A 21,182-nucleotide genomic window follows, 5' to 3' on the forward strand; every position below is an offset into this window, starting at 1 on the left:
GGAAATCAAGTAGACAATTGCTACAAATTTCAGGCTTCTGAAAGGAAGCAGAAAGACTAGTTCCATCTCACTGCTATGCGAGTCAAGAAAAAGTGGAGCAATAACTGTGGAAGCCTTTACACCATCAAGAGGCCTTTGATGAGCTGTACAGATGCTAAGACAATATTGAGCAAAATACTCTAGTGTACTGCCCCTAAGATACTCCTACAGCTCGATTCCTGTGAACAAGTGTTTGAAAACCCCAGATGCTAGAAACACGTTCTAACTGGCAAGGTACTAAGCATGAAGAGGTGTGTTAGAGAGTTACTGTCCCGACTTGCACAGTCGCTCCCATATACAAAACATACAAGGTAAGTGAGAGGCAAATCAGTCCGTAAGAAAGGTAAATGTGGTTTTCAACCTGCCTTCAAAATTCTGCAAGCATTTTGCAGATTTAAATACATTGTACGACCAGACCTTACATTAAATTGGGTACGTATAAATTGATTCCAGGGTAATGGAGAATTGTTAATCTTGCCACTTACCCATGGCTAAAACAGACTGATAATGCTTGAGAAAGGATGTGCTACACAACACTGGTTTCCAGGAAAAGCCCAGTTGGATATATTTTAAAGCCAAAACCCATCAGACCATTTCCTGGAAATCAGTACTAGCAAAGCCTGCCCCTTTTCACCCTTTTGCATTCCAACAGTGAGTGAATATTAGGTTTTCCTGGAATCATTAATTTCAACGCAAGGCTCTCAAATTCCAAGGAATTTACTGACTGTCAGAGACAGTTGCAATATAGACCTGTTGGAAAGCCTGCTCTTTAAATTAGTTTGGTCACTTTTCAGTTTCTAGTTCTGATGCACAGGCTAAGATTACAATAGTAAGTGACAATTTAAGGAAGGATTTACTCCACTGAGATAAATTGCCCTCTAAAACATACAAAACTGAAGGTGGCTTTTTTGTGTGTTTGTTTTTAATACTACGTTTTGGACCAAGTATACATTATGCTTTTAACTGTGATCACCTCCAGAAACACAACACAGAAAACAGACATATTTCAATTCCATGACTTTCAGGACAAGATCATTCATCCCTTTATGAAATACTTCCTCACACTACGTAATTTTGTTTTGCTCAAAAAGCAGGTCATCACACACTATTACACAGCCACTCCCACTGCCTTTGCTTTCAGCTTTTCATGTAAGCAACTAGGAACTATTTCAAAAAGCTAAACCTTTTGCTTGATACTTAAGAAAATTTAATTTAAATAATAAAAATGTTACTTTCCACACAAAGGTCACAAATCTGCCAGAGACTACCCCAGGGCTCCTGTGATTTGCATGTATTAATAACAAAAAAAAAAAGAAAAAAGTGTGAGTTTTGAGCCTTTTCTGCACACTAGTATCCACATTCCCTTACCAGAAGATGATTGGGCTGCCAGCCAGCAGCTTGAGAGATCCAAATATTTGAAAATAATGGGAAACTGCTTCAAAACAAGTCATTGAGCACCTCCCCACACACCAAAATAAAACCTGGCTCCCACACTAGATACGCTGCAACGTGCTCTCATCGATTCATTTGCAGGCGAATAAAGCTTAAAGCAGCAAAGTGTGAGGATAAGTACTGTATGTTCTAGACCTCACATGACCACTTTTCTATTCGCCTGGTATCAGAAACAGCTATTCCAACCCAAGCACTAGAAACATGATTTGGGGAAGTACACTAGTCTGAGATTTCTTCAAACCAAAACTTTTTTAAACAGGATTTCCTATTTTTCATTGTTACGCAACATTCACTGGCACTTCTTACTAGCTCCATCCACAGATATCCTGTAGATACAAAACAAGACCAGAATACATGCATCTCTTCCCTGCAAGCTATAACCAACACAAACTCAAAGGGTTTCAAGTCATCTGTCTGGGAGATATACTTATTAAGCAAATGTCTTTCAGGGTAAGATGCAATGCTAAGTTAATTTATAAAAAAAAAAATCAAGGCTAAATTTCTTTTAGAATTAGGATAATCAGTTGCTAACAAACACTGTGCTTCAACGTCCTCTGTGACAATATTTACTGAGAGCCTAATATCAATAATGTATTCCCAAATTAGACCTACTGCCAGAGGTCTTACTTTTGTACACTCTCATAAGAGTCATGACTGCTCCCACAGAAGCAGTCTTGCACATTACACACCTGTAACAGAACAAGTGTTTCACAAAACCTGTGCAACGGAAATATAACAACTAGAGTACAGAGTAACTGCACCAACACTTCAGTTACCCCATTATAATCTTCAAGTACCATGAGTATAGACCGATATTTAAACCTTTATTCTAATGTCTTGGTAGATTTATGCAACTGTTTGACTGTTCTCTTCTGTATCAACTTCTAGTTTATACACAGAAAAATACAATGGTGTCATGTTCTCAGGTGACATAAACCAGAGTAGCTCAAATGACAAACAAACACATTAAATTTCAAGCTGAGCAATCCTTATTCCAATATTGTAACTGCTAAAAGGGATCCAAGATTTTTACTTCTAGATTTCAGAAGTCAGTTTTGGAAACAGTGTAAACTTGAACTTCTGTACATTTCTAACCAATATCATAGAATGGTTTGGGTTGGAAGGGACCTCAAAGATCATCTAGTTCCAACCCCCCTGTTATGGGCAGGGAAACCCTCCACTACACCAGGTTGCCCAAAGCCTCATCCAACCTGGAAATACCTATTCTTCATTAAACTCCTATGAGAACATTTCTGTTTCGGAATTAAGTGCCTTGCTATGGATCAGCTTATTTCTAACTCACGATGCTTACAGAAAGAGGCTACTGTGAAGTAATTTTAGGCATTGGTTAGTTTACCGCATTTTAGCTAATCTACCGTAAGATGACACACATTTTGCTCCAGTGTTGCCTCCAAAAAAAGCCTCCAAAGAAGTCTTCCTTTTTTTCCTTTTCCCCTCCCACCCTTGATTATTTGTTTGCATTAGTGAGATGTCCTTCCTGCCCCCCCCTATTTTCTGCTAGCCAACTGCCTGTGTGGCTGCACAGAGAACAAGCAACTAGCAACTGGAAAACAAACTAGCAAACAAGCAACTAGCAACTGGAAAACAGAACTAGCAACTGGAAAACAAACTCCCTTAATATTTTATAAGCCAGATTGGCTCCCCAAAGCAGTTGAGAAAAACTCAAGAATCAGCAAGAATAAGACAATTCACCTTTGGAGCAAAGCTCACTGATATTTTGCATTGTGCTAAGAGTGCTCACTGGCAAACTGCAAGTTTTAACAGTAGCTTTCTTAAAAGTAATTGATTCCTGTAGGGAAGAAAGGCCTCAAAATATTTTACAACTACCCAAAATTAGGATTATCTATTCCAGACTAACTGCTGAAGCAGGCAAGACTTTTCATCTGGTAACAGAAGCTTTTGTGAATACGTCTTACAAATTAGTTCTTTTTAATTGCTACCAGTGAGTCAGAAGTCAGTACCTCAGATCACTCACCAGCTAATCTGCTAGCATTCTGGACTCCAGATGAATTTAACGTCATCCAGCTTGTGCTCTGGTTCTCATCCACAAGCTTTTCTTTGCAACTGCTCAGGCTAAAGAGAATTAATAGCATGCTTCCGAATGAAAACACAGCCACCAGAGCTGCATCAGAAAGCCTCTCACTGCTGTCAAACTCAAACCAGAACCTTTGATAAGCATTTTTTTAACTGCTAATGCTGGCATATGCAGTCTGTCTCCTCCAAACCCTTGCTTCTGCAGCTGGGGCATCTCTCAGCATGTTGATATAACTGTTGAAGCAGCTTTACAGTGAACCAAATGAGGGAACTGCTCTGCCAAAAAATAACCCAACTAAAAGAAACATTATTTTGTTTAACGACACAGCAGTAGTAGTATAATATTTGGGGCATTCAGAAGACAAGGAAAACAGCAGAAAACTGGACAACGCAGCTCCCCAAAGAAACGCTCAAGCTATAGCCTCAGCCACATCATTTCCCACTGACTGTTATTTCCCAATGGTTACCTTTTGTTCTTCTCTTTCTGTTGCATGTTGACATTTCTCAATCTTCCACTGCCGCATGAAATCTCGCAGATACCCAAAGAGAGTGAGAACACCGTAGCCTACATAGGTCAGCACAGCAACCAGCATTGGTGTTTCTTCGAAAGCTTCATTGAAAGGCCTTTTGTATAATCCTCCATTGTGCACAATATGATTTATCTACAGTAAAAATTTAAAGAGAGGCAGTTGAGATATTCTTTCAAGAAATGACAAATAAACTTTTCAGGGTAGTCCTTGGCCCTCTGATTAGCTATAAGCTCTGCATGCCCTCACCCAGCTCCAAGTACTTCCAGCTAGGTTCAGCCATTATTGACAAATACTGTCAGTCTCCATATACAAGGTGGCTAAGTTGTTGAGGTAACCAGTCAGTTACCAATTTAGTGCAGTTTAATCTAACATCTGATTAAAGCTCTTTAGGTTACAAAGCTAAATAGAGAGCACTGCTTACATCCAGGCCAACCAAAATGAAAAAAACGCCTTCCCCCTTCACCAAGAACTAGGTAGGCACAAATAACAGCACAGTGAGGCTCAGTACAGGGAAAATCAAAATAGAAACAAATAGTTTTATTAAGCTAAATAATGTATTCTCAGCATTATGAGAACTGAAAAAGAAACTGGAAAATATCAAAACAGACTCAACTTTGGAAGCATGTATTACTGTAACAAAACAAGCATACTCTGTGTCTCCATTGCCATTAGCCTAAAGATGCTGACATAAACACTGTACTCATCCATGAGGTGGACATGACACCACAGACAGAAAAGTCATTGTATACATAGTCTCAACATTGCACACATGTCAGCACACAGAACAAAGCAAGGCTTTCTGCACAAAATCCACACTAAAAGTCATATTGCTACTTACATACCATCGCCTGAAGATAAGAGCTTGACTAGTACAATACTTGTGCATGCCCATCTCAAGTATGATTACTGTAATACATGACATTTGTGACAATTACAGAAAAATTTCACAGCTACAAGGCAAGAGCTCAGTTGATGAATCAACAAAAACACATATACTCGCTGGCCTCATCAGACACTGCGTTATTAGGAAAGTGGCACCTGCTCATCCCAGATGCTGGAGCAAGCCTGTATTTCAAGCCTGGCATTAACATCTTGAAAATAATTTTTCAGAAGCAAGGGTCTGCTCTTAGGATGCAATTATGCCATAGCTATGCAGTCACTGAGTGTAAACTGCACCACCACCTTCCTCCTGATACTCATTTCTACCTCTTCCCTTTTGCCAACACTGACATCCAGATAGCTGCAGAGCAAAACAAAGTTTCAACCAAAGCAATTCCTCGATTTGCTCACCATAGTTGCGGGGACTTTAGAATTGGTGCAAGTGTGGAAACAAAACAACAAAGACACAGCAGGAACTTATCCTTTAGCAGCAGCACTTACGCCAGATGCAAATAACTAACCTGCAGTGCTTTGAGGCTAGGTTTAATGCTGAAGCAGTTTTAAAAACATACTACATACAGTGGTGGCATAAATTAGAAAATTACCATCATTTGGAACAGGTGCAGGAACACTTCTTACCACATTGCAGCTCAGATGATGGCAATTTACAGCTTTAACAAAGGCCACAGGTTCATACACTATTTTCTTCAGGAACAGTGTGGGCCAAAGGAACTGCCCTGCCCCGTTCACTCCCACTTTGAGCCACCTGCATCAGCCTCTGGCTTGCATGACTAAGGCTAATCAGATTTTCAGCATAGCGTCCCTCCATCACTGAACTGATGAAGTTGAAAATACAATGGTTTGCAGAAGGTTATTCATTAGACCCTAATAGTCTTTACGGCTCCACTCCCTAAACTCAGTTGATAGATCTCAGCAAACAAGAACCAGTAGCTGCTGGGCAGAGAAGGGCAGCAGCACCATGACAATCAACAGACTGGGTGAGTCAACGCTGCAGAGGAAATGCCACGAAAGCTTTCTCTTCTCTTCTCTGTTACTCCCAAGATTACTTAACTATATCACTGTGGCTCCAATTCATGAAACCATAGAATTTTATTGTATCCAGATCTAGGAAAGATCATGCAAAGCCCCAATTACTATAATTTCACAGCTTGATGAATTCAAGTTGAATTTTGTGTCCTCACGCTGACAGACCAGGCTGCGAACATCAGCTACTAAGGAGCAGGCACATGACATACCTGCTACCTGTACTGTCTACTAACAGCTGATTTCTGGATAAGCAGACAGAAAACTGGTAGTGACCACTTTGAAAATTACCTAGCATCTAGCAGAGATCACAGCAAAACTTTTAATGTCTTTGCCAGGTAACTGGAAGTTCATTTGGAAGAGATGAAAGGCTACATCACATCCTAAAGGTATGGATTTGGGGTTCCCTAATACCAAAAGTAGCTACTGAAAAAAAAAACACAAAGCCACAAACCCAAACCTATACACAATTTTAATCCAAATAGAAGCACATATGTTTTTTCCAGGTCTTCAGAGGTGCCTTTGCTTGTGACAAATGCTAACACTGAACAAGTTATCTCACATGGTCAAAAACAACATTTCACTAAGAAAGGCCCTTTCAGGAATATCTGTATTGATTCACCACATACTCCAACCAATTTCACCTCCCAGTGTTCTTCTACCAATGTGTTTATATATCCTTATACCCTCATGTCAGCTACCACGTAAGCTGAGAAGCTTCTATGTTATCCTATCTGAATTAAACACTAAAGAAATACTCTGAACGCAATTCCACGGACTTTTCATGAAGCATACTATGACTACAAACACACCGCAGAATTGCCTACAGAAGAGACATTTGTAGCCATACTTTTGATACAAGCCTATTCGTTTTTCCAAGAATGCCTTATGAATCCCCACATCACCCTTCAAATGAAGACTCACATGCTGCGAGCTCCAAGCCTGCTGCCAAAGAGCAGCAAGTTCAGGCCCAGAGACAAAGAAAGAAGGTGGGTACAGCTTAGTGATTCATCTCCTTTTCCAGGGGCAGGGGGGAAGGGTGCAAAATTAAGACTTTTATAGTTTCAACAAGTGTTGTGATAACAAAGTGAGCCATGACCTTTGAACTAGAACATACTATATATCTAAGTGGAGGCTACAAAGAAAAGTCAGGGTTCACCTAAGCACGTGGTTCAAAAAAGCAGGAGTATGCTTACCTGCATCTCTCTGCCCTGTACTGCTCAGAGCGCGTGTACAGAGAAGAGAACCATCACACTAAGAAACTCAACCGCAGGAGACAAATCAGAGCGCAACACCCAGCTGGTTACAGAAGGCAGCAGAGATGGCATTCTGAATCAGCCACAGGTAAAGCCTGTGTTAGGCCAAGCTCTTGGGGAAACAAATCACATAAAATAGTATTGTAACACTTTGGAAGCAGCAGCATCATACACCTGCAGCTAGAAAAGACTGCACTGGTCTAAGCAGAACACATCAGGCAGTCTGATTATAATCATCTCCCCAAGTTGGTAACAAAAACTGTTCCAATTCACAAAACATTACATTACAAAAATGACTTCAAACTTAGTTCATCCTGCAAATCAGAATCGTTGTAAGCAGCACGACAGCATGTCTAGTACAGGTGGAGGATGGGATTGTGGATGTACGCACGTGCAGCACAAGCACACACTGTGTGCCAGTTCCCACCCAACTACTGCACAAAGCAATGCTTTAAAGACCATGTTGGCCTCCAGATAGCATCAGATCTTGCAGTGCCTTAAGGTCAGGTACCATCAGAACGAGACTCCAGCTCCACAGACAGAAAAAGTATTCCTATCCTGAGTTACTTAAATTCTTTAATGACGTACATGGAAAAAAACCTCACATAAAAGCCCTTTTGCGTGATTATACGTCATTTGGCATTAGGGACAGAACAGTATCATCTTCACAAAAACAGTCGTCATTTAAGCCACCCATTGAGCACAAATTCACACTAGAATGCATCTAACCGCATGCTTGATTGATTACAACCTCCACTATCCTACTAGGTGAGATAACCCCTTTATCAGAGCATTAAAAAAACCTGCAATTCATAAGCAGCAGTTAGCAATAAACATGCTTTTACTAGTATCCTTCACCATTTTCCCTTTTCTAAATTTGAAGAGCAGGATATTCAGATAAGGACCACCATACCTCACTCTGTCATGAATTTACAAAGAAAGTAAAACGAAAACAGTAAATAGATACAGATTTTAGTATTTAATTATGGTTTCACTGTGAGCACCTAAAACAGATTGGGTATGAAACTGACACTATTCTGAACCTGATTTTCTTTTAATCAAAAACTCATTTCTCAAAATCAATAGAAAAAAGGGTTTTCAGTGTATTTGCTATACCTGTGTCAGCAGACAACTTGGATAAGAACTCATCCTAAACAAAGCCAGCACGGTAGAAATTGGTAGCTGCAAAGGAGCACACTAGAAGCCAAACACCCTCAGAATGAAGGGCACCACGCTTAACTTTCAAAAGCGTTAGAGAAGGAGAAGTTTTGTGAGAAGACCAAAGCCATGCTGAAACACAGGAACATTTGCACACACTACTGCAGACATCACACAGGATTTATCACAGGAATCTGGGTACATACCTTGCACGGCGGGCATGTACTTCAGGGAGAGAAGATGCTACAAATGCAACATGCACAGCACACAGTGAGAGCTAAATGCACAGTAACTGGTTATGCTCCTGCCCCAAGAAAACCCTAATGCTCTGTACTGAAGAGGGTATTTCGTTTCATGCTGCCAGGAAGAACAAAGTCAGATGAACACGGCAGACTTTATGTAAACACCTTAAAAGGAATATTTACACTGGAACACAACTTTGCTAAATTCTTATTAACACCTAGTAGTTTCTCATTGCCACATACTACACATACGGTAGAAATTTTAATAGCAACTTTGCAGGTTCTTCTTTTTTTTTTTTTTTTAGAAATATAACATGGAAGAATGCTTCCATGAGTTGCTTGCTTTTTTGACAGAGTCCTGCCAGCTATAGGCAATGAAAATATATAGGATTCATGTCTGCTCTAGGATCTGCCTCCACTCTCAAAGGCAGTCACATTTATTATAAAGAAGCAAGCAAATTGGCACAGCAGTAAGTGAGAACTCCGCAGAGGCAGCTGACACAAGCCAATAGGGTATCCTGCGATTATTTTACTGTCACCTCCAGGCTTTTTCTTTGCACTGCATTGTTCTCAGACTTCAGATCTCAGACCGTTGCATGGGTAAAAAGACCAAGTATTTACTACCAAAATTAGAATGAACTGATTTGAATCACATTATCAGATTTTAAGCTTTCAAAAAAAAAAAAAAAGAAAGAAAATCACAGGAGGGAAACTTGTTTTACAACAGACTAACACTTAAGTGCATTGTTGGTTAAACATTTGTTCGTGTTGGCAGGTACTATCAAATATTTTGATTTGCAACTAGTTACTCCCAAGAAATTCGGCATTCCTTCAAGATGCATTTGCCACATCTATAAAAACTGTATATATTTTCATAATGTTTAAGTGTTGCTAGGGTTGTTTTTCCCCTCCTTTAGCAAGTGAATGATACAATTAAGGTTGGGGTTTTTTGCTTGCTACAATTAAGTTTGGGGTTTTTTGCTTGCTACAATTAAGTTTGGGGTTTTTTGCTTGCTACAATTAAGTTTGGGGTTTTTTGCTTGCTACAATTAAGTTTGGGGTTTTTTGCTTGCTACAGAAAGCTGACCATTTGAATCCTATCGAGAATCCACTTTTTTCTGATAGTTTACCGTAAATTACCTTAAACCTAATATGTTACTTATCTAGTATGTTCAGTAGATTTTAAGTGTACAGCATTTTGAGAGAGAATTCCTCAACTGCATGCTTAATTACTAAATGTGTTTTGCAATACAGGTTTCCAAAGACAGCACAAGTCTGTAGTGGTTCACTAACGAGTCAATCTCTAGGTTCTCTGGAAGTGTTCCTAATTTCCTTTAGAATTCGCTCTCACTTATTTTTACAAACATTAAACCCCATTACTTCCTAAAGTTTTCAGCTCCTGCTTTCTCAAGTATAAGTATTCTTCAAGACTATACTTTTCAATTAAAAATGGTTCTTTTTCTAGGAGGGATTTCTTAAGAAAAAAAAAAAGGAAACCTTATTGACACTACACCAATGTTTTATGTTTCTCCTAGAGAAGCTGAAGTTCATAAATAATTAAGATAAAGCTTTTTTTCCAACAAATTGAAAGCATGACATTTAGGAAAACAATGTTTCTGCTGTATGATTAAGACAGGAAAATACAACATGATATATCACTCAAGTAGTTACAATAACAAAAAAATGAACTTGCATACATTTATAACAATTTATAATAGCATTTAAGGCTTATCATCAGCCAAATTTGAAATAGCAGTCCCAATGTAATTTAAAGATTTTAACTCTTTATCCAAACTGACTTTTCAGTAGCACATATTCAAATCTAAGAGAAGCCAGTCACATCAACAACTACCATGGCTGTTTGTTTAGATACCAGTAAAGATAAGGAAGTTTAACAAGTGCAACACTGGCACTACATCTACTAATTTAATACGATGGCCTCAAGCATTCATTTAGCCAGATAAAATGTTGTGCAGCTATTCCTTCCACAAAGGCTTACAGTCTTTTATAATTAAATTGGGTGTTAGAAAAGTATCCTTGCGCACAGGTATGCTTTTTCAGAAATAAGAGTTTTGCCAATTAAAACATCTGAAGGAGACAGTACTCTTTTCTAGGTCAGCCCATTTTCACTCACTTCAGTTTTATGCTATTGACACAATAAATGCAGCCAATCAAAAAGCCAAGCAAGAGGTAGAAAGTAATAACTTCTTTCCTCAGGTCGGACGCAAGCCTTTGAGTACATGCTACAAGCCCTAAGGCGCACAGTTTTACAGAGGTTCAAGGATTAAATGCTCATGTCTAAACCTGGGCAAACTCTCCTGCAATCCATGAGTTTATCTCTGTAATCATGGAATAATCAGTTTCGGAAGGGACCTCCAATGTTCATCGTGTCTAACCCCCAGCTCAAAGCAGGTTTGATTACAGCAGGTTGCTGAGGGCCACGTCCAATCTAGTCTTGAACATCTTCAAGGACGGAGATTCCATAACCTCTCTGGGCAGCTTTCTTGAGTATTTTACCACTCTCACGGAAAAATTATTTTCCTTATATGTAATGTAAATTTCATATTCTTCCAAACTACATCTGTTGCCTCTCATTCTATTGTCACACACTTCAAAGAGTATGGCTCCATCTCCTCTATATCCTCCTGCCAGCTAGTTGAGCCTTCTCCTTCTAAAGCTGAAGAAACTCAGCTCTCAGCCTCTCCTCGTACCTCATGTGCTCCAGTCTCTTCTGCTTCTTAGGGGCCCTCGACTGGGTCACAGATTCACGTGGCTATGTCGGCATCCTTCTGGGAAGCTCAAAACTGGACACAGTACTCAAGATGCAGCCTCACAAATTCTGAGTAAGGGGGAATGATTACTTCTTCATGAATAAGTTAACGAGATTTAGCTCTTTAGCATCAATGTTTTTCTCTATCAGAAATATTTGTATTTTAAATTCGCACGAAGAAGTGAAAAAAAACACCACAATTCTGTATTCAAATTCTTTTTTATACTAATGGATAGGGCAGTTATTTAACATCTTTATCTTATCCTAACCTTCATCGAAAACAAGGGCTTACTCACATCGCTGCTACCACTAACTCACTGTAACAAGAAAAACTTCCAGTATTTTTTGCAGTCTTCATAAGCGTGCTCTCCCAAAGAAGTTACGCTAACCTGAATTTCAGACAAAGCATCTACAGAATCAGGCTGAAGTCATCATTCCCCTATACATCCTGAAGCATCTCAGAAGATGAGCCTACAAGCAGTATGATTGTGATCCCTAAAAACCAAAACAAAAATCACAGGACCACACAACTTTTTTTTAGCATATACACACCAAAGCTTTCAGAAAAAAAAAAAAAATCTATGCTGTGCATTTTAATAGCTGTAAGAATTCAGGACTTGTGACAGTTTTAAAGGAATGCAAATCCAAGTCCTCCCACCCTCTTAAAACCAAACTATTCCCTGTCTTCCTAAGGAAGTAGTACGAGACCTTGTTTATAAAAACATGTATGCAATAAGCTATCTGGAGATCGCTACAGTATGGCATTTGAAGACCTTCTAGAAACATCAGGGAAATAAAAATTTGTTTATATCATTCCAGCTCCTATCTAACTGACTTGGAGACACCATGCACAACAGAAACTAAGAACTTGATATCTAAAACCTATATTCCAATTACTTTTTTAGTTTGAGATTATTTATTCTTCAACTTCTAGAAGGATAACAGAAGCACTCTAAGGTGAGAAGCGCAATTAAGGAGTTAAAAAAAACACATTATGAAAAATCTATTCACAGTAATAGGTAGATTCCAATAAGTTATTATGGAAAACAAGGGCACCTTGTCCCATCAAATATGTCCCAATCTCCCTATTTTAAGCAAGAAATTTTTTTTCAGATGCAGTATCAGAAAACCATTAGCTGTTTGCATCAAAGCAAAACACTCCAATGGAGAAATACATTCCAGTTTAAAGTTGCACTGTAGAAAGAAAAAGCAATTTTCGCTGCACTCTTTATTATTCCCACAAGTGCCTTCATAGATCCTAAATACGATTTTTCTACTAAACTGACTCCAATAGACCAGAAAGACATAAAAAGCAGAATCACGCACAACTTGAAGAGGTAACTTCACTGTTCTTTTATTTAGATTTGCTTTCTTTCTCCTGGCTGTGTTCATCTCCTCATGTCATGACAATATCCTTTGAGATGTCAGGCTTTCATCTTACATAACACAGTATTACACTGAAGCATTAAATCAGTTTTGAACCTATCCATAGCTTCTATTCTTCCTAACCATGCACTCTCATAACTGTACGCAATCAGAAAAAAAGTTAGTTACTTCAATATCCCACAATTTTTAACTGCTAGATGGTTCTTCAGCCTCTTTTAATGAAGGTGCATTCACTAAGAGATCGTTGCATTCACTAAACTTGAATCTCTAAACAGATTAACTGTTAGCAGAATCAAAGTAATTTGAACACAGGACTTCTCAGGAAAGCAAAAGACACACGTTATTTACCTTAGTATTTCAACAGAACGTCCTTCTAATATGCTGAAATCCTAACTTGAAGCGATTACTTTCCTAGCCAGTGATGATATTTCATTAATCTCCGAGGTAGCCAAAGTCAGTTACTGCACAGCCTTAGTAGGCTGCAAGCTTCCCTCTTCTCTTACACAAGGGGAAGGATTAGCAGTTCAGATCCCAGCAGAAGACAAAGTAAAACAACCTATTTAAGAATTAAGGTGAACAATTTCACCCTCTCCTGCTCATGCTGGAATATCAGTAAAAAGCCCACACTATGTTAAATACCAGTCTCTCTGTGGAGGGAGTTGTAAGGAAAGCTCGAAATCTGCGTCATATGGATAACATCCTTACATCTAAAGTCTTTTTTTTTTTTTTAGGGTAAAAAAAAACAAAAAACAAACACAATAAAAACAAGCAAACCAAAAAACCCCAAAACTTACTCAAGTAACCATAGCAGAGATGTCCTAGGTAGGGCAGACTCCTTTCTTCATATCATTAAAAACAGGTAGAGCTTTCCTGCACTATCAAGCCCTACAGGAGGGCATGGTGATGTACTACCCTGTCTCTAAGCTCTCCTCTCACAAGCTCCAGGCTTTTCCAGATAAATCACCAGTGACTGCAATGCTGCTTTATACCAATAGTCTTTCTTCCCCTCCTCTTCCCATCAATACAGTCATTTTATCTAGATTTCTTCTTGCCTCTTACCTCTCTCAAGGACCCTGTGATAGGCTTTCTTGCAAAAGCATCTTTTTTTCTTCATCCTTACTTTTCCGTTTTTTTCTGCTAAGTAGGAAATGCACTCTCATGTGTAAGCTGCCTCCTTTTCCATACTTGATTACTTAGCATTCCACACATCTCTTCACTTGCAGATTCTCAGGTGTTGTATGTGGTATATACACAGTATAGATATATACACATACAGGCAAATATATCCAACACACAGTAAGTATTAACATGTTTCCCTTCTGCTGTGTAAAGGCCCAACAACCAAAATTCAAAAGCCAAAAGACCAAGCAAGTAGCCAAATCTGTGATACTTCAACGACCTTACCTTTGGCAGCTCCAAGCTCTCATCACTGATGTTATCTGAGAAAGCTGTACACAAGCAGTACCCCAAACAGTCACTTCTTCCAGTCAAGTTCTATCATCTAGACTCTCATTTTTAAAGTTAGCAATCTGGCCCACACAAAATTATGGAGAAAAGAATGCAAGACTCCTAATTCTAAGTCTCTGCTTCACCAGCAAGCAGTTGCCAGAAAGATATAAAACTTTCTTATATTCTTCTTGCATCCTCTGACAATGCTGCTACTCTTTGGCTTTTTGCTAAGATTTCTCATGACCACTTCTCCAGCGAGCCTTCCCCCTCTTCAGAAATAGCTATCTCAGGCTTCCAAGATATATTTGAGCATAGCATCACATGCAAGCTACTAACTGAACAGAATATCTCATAAAACAGTAAGGTTTTTAAGCCTCCTCAGTTTGACCATCAATAGTTTTTCCATTCACACGCTGCACCTCCCATGTTCTCCAGATACAAAGCTGAACAAAAATCCTTGAAGAAGGAGGATTCTTCTTCTTCCTTGCCCTGCTTTTCTGTTCTTCTGAAGCAGAGGGGGAAAAAAACGCTCACAGAAGAACACTCACCACCATCATGCTTGGCCTTAGTGCGAAGAAACCTATGGGTTTATAGTCGGCAGTGCTTGGTGTTTGCAAGGAAAGACTACCAGTGCCACAGCTCCCCGAACCGATACAAGCTGACACTGCTGCCCAACGACGGTACTTTACCCTCTTCCTCCATTCGTTCACTCTCAATAGTGTGCTATCACCTCCCAAGTGCAAGGGCAAGACTATGAGCCTCCATCCAGTGAAAGAAATACAGTATGTGTCCTGGGTTAAAGTTAACTCCAGGAATTTAAAAAAAAAAAAAAGTTTAGTTTTATCCTGCACCAGTTCTCAATCTGGTTCACGAAGTAACTGCACAAGCCTACACCAGAAAAACAGAAAGGGCAGCACAGGAGTGAAAACAAGGAGCACCATGAGGGATGACAACAGAGAAAGACTTTTTCTCAAGCAGCTTTAGGTGTCCAAGGAAACACAACCACACTGCTGGAACTGCCTTCATGGGAACCATTAAGCACCTTACACTATAACACAAAAGTTTAGTGTTTTGCACCAAAGAAACAACTTTGCGCTAGAGAAACAACTGCAAGTCTGAAAGCACAAACGCGCGCTTGCATCACAGGGCGTTAATACAGCTCGGTGGGAAGTGCTGCGGCAGCCTTTAACTCTCCCGTAGGAGGAAGTTCCTGCTCAAGGCTACTTGTACCCGTAGCCCTGGGCACCACACCTGCAACAAGAAAACAGTGGCAAAGAACGGCTACAATCTTCTCTCTTAAAGCACAGAGCTATTATCTTACAGCAAGGTTTAAGTTTAAAGCTCTGCTGCTAGCAAAGGCCTTACGGTAAAGGCACAGCAATGGCGGAGAACCGGTCGTTTCACATAAAGTCACCAGCCAGGCGAACAAACACCCACCAGGCGCAGCCCTCCGGGGCAGGCCCACGACCGAGCCCCTGTCCTCCCTCCCCAGGCGAGGGCCGGGGACACAAACTCGACCCTCGCCGCCCAGCGAAGTTTCGCCGAACTCCCCAACAGCCCCACCTCAGCGGTTTCCCGGAGCCCGCCTGCCGCTGCCGCGGCAGGGGGGGCAGCTACGGGCTCCCCCGGCTCCCCAGCCCACCCGGCGGGGCACCGGCGGCTCGCACGGACGGACGAGCCAGCAGGGCGACAGCGCCCTGAAGCACCGAGGCGGCCCTCACCTAGAGAGAAGCAGCCGGCACAGCCGCCAGCCGCACCGCGGGCGGCCCCACAAGCCCTGCCCGCCACCGGAGGCCGCCCCCCCGCCCCAGTGCCGGCCCCGCCCGGGCGGCGGAGGGGCCCGCCGCGCACACCTGGGTGTCGGGCGCCGGCAGGCGGCGCACGTAGCCGTTGCGGAGTGCGCCGTGGGCCGCGCCGCTGCAGCCGTTGACGCGGGGCTGGGCGCCCAGCGCTGCCGCAGCCCGCCCGGGCCGCTCCATCCCACCCGCTCCTCTCCGAGCGCTGCGCCCGCTCCGCCGCCTCCGCCCGGCCGCACCGCACCGGAAGCGCGAGTCGGCGCTTCCCCCAATCGCCGGCTGCGACGTCACGCTCGGGGACGGGCTCCACAACGACGCATCTGCGCGCGTGCGAGGCTGGCGGCAGAGGCAAGGGAGGGGGCGGGGTCCAGATGACGGGCCCCAATGAGAGCCCCGCATGCCAATCAGATGGGAGGGGAACGAGGTGAACCAAGGGGCTTGTCCAATCGCAAAGTACAAAGTTGGGAGGCAGGTGGGGCCAGAAGGCGAAAGTTATCCAATCACTTGGCAGAGATGGAACCCGGAGCGAAGAGAAGAAGATAAGCTAGCCAATCACAGCGCGAGGTTGAAGGAGGGGCAGGAGCGACGAGCGGGCTCTGTCCAATGACAGGAGGGAGGAGCAGGGCGGTGGCTGAGGCGGTGGCCAATGGGCGAGCGCTGGGCGGGCTCGCGGGGCTGGGTGGGAGGCCCCGCCGCGGGGCGCGCTCGTTCTCGGTGCTGGTCGCGGTGCGCGGCGGCGGGGCCGGGGCTGAAGCCGAGGCCGGGCCGGGCGGGGCGGGGCGGGTGCGGGGAGGAGGCACCCCGTGTGAGCCCGCCCGGCCCTCCGGGACGCACTCGGCGCGCCCGTGAAACGCTTTACCTGACGCGAAGAGGATGGCGCCGCGGGGCGGTGCTGCTCTCGTTACCGCCGGCGGCGCTTCCCTCGGGGCACCCCAGTCGCTGGAGCAGGGGGAGGGCTGGGGTGGGATGAGGCAGCCGGGGAGCCCCTCGTCTGCCCTTACTGCTCGGCGTCGAGGGGGCCGATGGGCGGAGCGTTTCCCTGAAGGCCCGGGGGGTTTCCCCGGGACAAGCAGGTCTCGTGGTGCGCTGTCTGAAAGATAAAGGAACCCCCTGCAAGTCCGACTGGAGAACCCCTGGGTGAAATTCTCTGAATGGCTTTTTAGGAGGTGTCCTGGTTTCAGCTGGGACAGAGTTAGCTCTTCTTTTTAGCAGCTAGAAGAGCTCCGTGTTTTGGTTTTACTCAGAGACTCGCTCTGAGAAGAATGTTGATAGCACACTGATGTTTGTGGTTGGAAGTGAGACTCCAAGGGCTTTTCAGTGTGCCGTGTTCTGGCCAGAGTGCAGAAGCACAGCGGGATAAGGGGGGAGCATTGCTGGGACAAGGGGGCCATGATTCCTCTTGTGATTTGTGGTGGAACTTAGGATTGAGGGCTAAACTGGTCAATTAGTATTCCATATCATGCAGCGTCATGCCCAGTATAAAAGTGAGGGACAGCCAGAAAGAAGGGCTTTTTGCGCTTTTGCTCTATTGCCTTTTTTTCTCCTCTCTCTTCCAGTACTCCCACTCCTGGAGTACTATCTTTCTCTCTCCCCTGCTCTATTTCGGGGCCTCGCGTTCGTCCAGGATTGCAGCTTCGGGACGAGACGGGCTTCGCATACGAGGGGGTGGTGAGCATCTACCCTGTGTATTAAATCATCTGTATTAAATTGTTCTTAACCCACGGGCTTCCCGTTTATCCTTTAATTCTCTCCCTCATCCCTGGGGCTGGGGGAAGGTGAGTGAGCGACTGTCTAGGGTTTGGTTGCCGAAGCAGCCTAACCCACAACAGAAGGTCACACTTAATTGCTGTAATGCCTTTTCCTGCCTAGGATCGACTTGGGAGAGGTGTATGTTGGCTCATGTCCACCTGGGTAACGACGGACCTGATGGGAAGCCCTGCAGACGAGCTCCAGGCAGAGCTTAAGTCAATAGGATTTAACTTCCCGCTTAAAGATGCCTTGGCTGCTTTGCAGACCTAGTGTCCCTGACAGCTGAGGTTGCCAGTCCGTTAATTCTGCCTGCGGCTGTGTTTAAAACTCACGCCATGTTTGGCTATGAATTTGAGTATTTTCTGACAGGGTTTGAAAATGTGTACTTGATTCAAACACTGGGTAAACTACACACTGTGTTTAGTTCAGGAGTAGATCTTACCAACCTTAGTGAAGTGTGGGTTACCAAATGACACACAGACAACACCAGAGGAAAGGTGCTCTGCAAACCACAAAGCATCTGTGTTTGTGCACTGTTACACAAATTGTCTACGTCTTGGTGAGTGAGTGGGAAGGGGAAGGTTTCCAAGTTGCAGGAGTGTTAGTTGGTAGAAAGGAAACAGCCTGATGTGTTTCATCACATGCTGAAGAGATGGAAGAGCATGACCTTTGATTTCTCTAGTGTAATTAAGAGGGGAAGGGCTGTGGCGTTTCTTCGAATGTAACTTGAAACAACCAGAACAAATTGCAGTTAACACAATGGAAAGTTAATAGGTTTAAGCAGATGAATTCAAGAGAATGGTCTCATCCTCTCTGATTTGCTGCTATTGATAGTTGGGTGTTTTTTTTGTGTTATAGTCACATCTTGGAGCCTCTGTCATGGATCTCATTGCCACTTCGATGGGAACATGACGTTCCTAACAAAAGTGAATTAGTTTCTGTGAAAGTCGTTTTTTTTCCCTCAAGAAGAGTTGAGGGAGCATCACAGCCTGGTTTCAGCCTATCTGTAGGCAGCAGTATGTGACAAGTTGCTTCATACCTCTGGGTCGCCTTCAGGCATGATGGCTTTTTGTAACGAGGGGTACAACCCCTGTGCAGGGGTAACAGTGCAGGCTGGGTGTGGGACGTTGCTTTTCCTGCTGTCTGCGGCCACTCCCGTATCTTCGCATCTTCGGTGTCACTAGAGCAGGCATGGACTTGCCTGAGAAACATTCTTTCTTCACCTGGTTTCGGTATGCAGCAAGACAGAGCTGTCAGCTCAGAGGGGATGGGCCATGTCCACTCTGTCATCTTGCAGGACAGGAGCATGGGGGAGACTAGTGTTGCTAGGAAGGACCTGGTGGTTGAAGCAGCAAACACCCCTGTGCAGCGTTTGGGTGCCTGTGCAAGCGGACTTGCTTCAGTGTAGGTGCAGTTAGGAGAGCGGTGGGGAAGAGGCACAGGGACCCCTCTTGCTGTGGAGCTTTTTCTGGGTAAGGAGAGGGGAGCTTTTGCAGTTTTGAAGTGATCTATGAGGTGATGAACAAATATTATAATGAAAAAAGGAAACAAGTGAGCTGGTGAGAGAGAAGTGTACTAGAGGACCACATACTGTGGAACTTTTTTAGTAGGATTTTTCCCTCATTGCCATAGTTGGCTGTTTAAGTTTTCCTCCTGTCTCCTCTCGCTCTGAACAGAAGGGGTTGAATTATACTGACCAGTTTGTGCCACGGGGTGCAGATGGTCCACCAGCCTACACTCACAGGGTGTGCGTGGGGCAGCTCCCTCCACTCCCTGCCCACCTGCATATGGAGGAGTTTCATCTGCTAATGCGTTACTTCTAGAGAGGATAAGCTACTTCGCCTGCCAGGCACTGGATCTCGCTGCTGTGTTATCTGTTCAATTAAAGCTCAAAACCCTTCCACATGAAAGTACCTGCAGACTGGTTACTTCATCTGTACTTAAACCCAACTAGCACAAACCCTTACAATGCAATGGTTTCAGTTTTGGTTTAGCATTTAGTTTAGGAAACACAGGAAACAAAAAAAAAAAAGGAACCCACTGGTTAACTCGTGCAGGACTGGGCAGTCTCACACAGTGCTCCCCTGCAAACGGGACCTCATTGTGTTGCCAGGACCCATCTTGCCCTTTGTGTGGGGCCAGCATAACTGGGTGTTTGAGGGCCACCTGGCCCCTTCTTTCACATCGCAGGGGACAGGGAAGGCCAGGCTCACTCTGGGACGGCAGTGACAGAAGAGTCCAGGACATTCGTGGAGACAAGTCGCAACATGGGGATGCCATCCCAGGACACAGCTGCTGCTATAGGCAGCACCAAGCACAACCCACAGGGCTCCTGGAGTCACACCTGCAGGCAGCTCTGATAGGGGTCTGTGTGACACAAGACACCTGTGTACACAGGTGGCTGCAGCTTGTGCCTCTGGACACAGTTGCAAAACAGAGGAGTTGACTCTTAAGAACAGCAAATTCCAGTTATAAGCTTCCTTTTAGGTCTCAAGGATACTATTCCTGTGACCTGGCAGAGCAAACAGCCTTACTCAGCCAATTGAATGAAGCAAAGGACTCTACCAAAAAATTTAATGAGTCATAAGGAAAAGTGGACCATAAGCAACAAGTCAGGCAGGGATTGCTGCGCAGCAGGCTCCTATCAACAGAGAGTTTACATCACTGACATGAGTCAATGGGTACTGTTTCTAACCACCTGTAGGTCTGGGCATCACAGAGTAGAGTTGTGAAGTTTGGATACAGTAGAAGGGCAAATTCAGGAAGAAACAATTGGGTAACCACTGGGGCAGAGAAGGGTCGTAAAAAGATTTTTCCTCCCCAACGTCTCAAGCAGAGAAAACAAGGGCCTTCTGGACTGATAAGAGATAACCAGAACTCAACACTGAGATGTGACTGAGGGGAAGAATTTCCTTCGAGAAAGGAGAGAGTTGATAATTGAGACAAGATTTGGTATGTGAATGATGCTGGCTACACAAAGAGTCTTGATGGAAAGTCTCAGGGTGGCTGTAGTCAGAAATAAACCTAAGCCTTTGACTTTTCTGTGGCTCAGCCATTGTGTTCAAGACAGTTAATATCAGGCAGGCTGCTCTGAGAGGGAGCAGCGTATGTTCTTCAGGTGCCTTTCCTCTTCTTCACTTTCAGTCTCCAGGTGCATGCTGAAGTAAGCACGAAATGAATGCTGAAGGGGTAATTGAAAAGGCTGCACTTTGGGCAGACCAATGCAGTGTTGTGAGGTGCGTATTGTTTCTGTGTCCTGTTTTTCTTTCACAGTTACAGCAACCTGGCACTGAAACTGTAGGGACTGTGCTGAGAAGTTACTCCAGGGGAGTAGTGGGCCTTGTTTTTTAGCTTGGCTCTGAATGGCACAATGCTTG

The 21,182-nt window shown here is 43.5% G+C and overlaps 1 protein-coding gene across 1 annotated transcript in view; it reads right to left on the bottom strand.

The window, feature by feature from the left end:
- Positions 1-16,239, bottom strand: part of SPTLC2 (serine palmitoyltransferase long chain base subunit 2) — an 86,429-nt gene extending 70,190 nt beyond the window's left edge. The window contains 2 exon segments of the mRNA XM_086613534.1: positions 4,014-4,208; positions 16,114-16,239. Of these exon segments, the coding sequence (XP_086469660.1) occupies positions 4,014-4,208; positions 16,114-16,239 (321 nt within the window).
- Positions 16,240-21,182: the final 4,943 nt, after the last annotated feature.

Source organism: Tauraco erythrolophus, chromosome 6 (assembly GCF_009769465.1).
Source record: "Tauraco erythrolophus isolate bTauEry1 chromosome 6, bTauEry1.pri, whole genome shotgun sequence".
Classification (NCBI taxonomy): Eukaryota; Metazoa; Chordata; class Aves; order Musophagiformes; family Musophagidae; genus Tauraco; species Tauraco erythrolophus.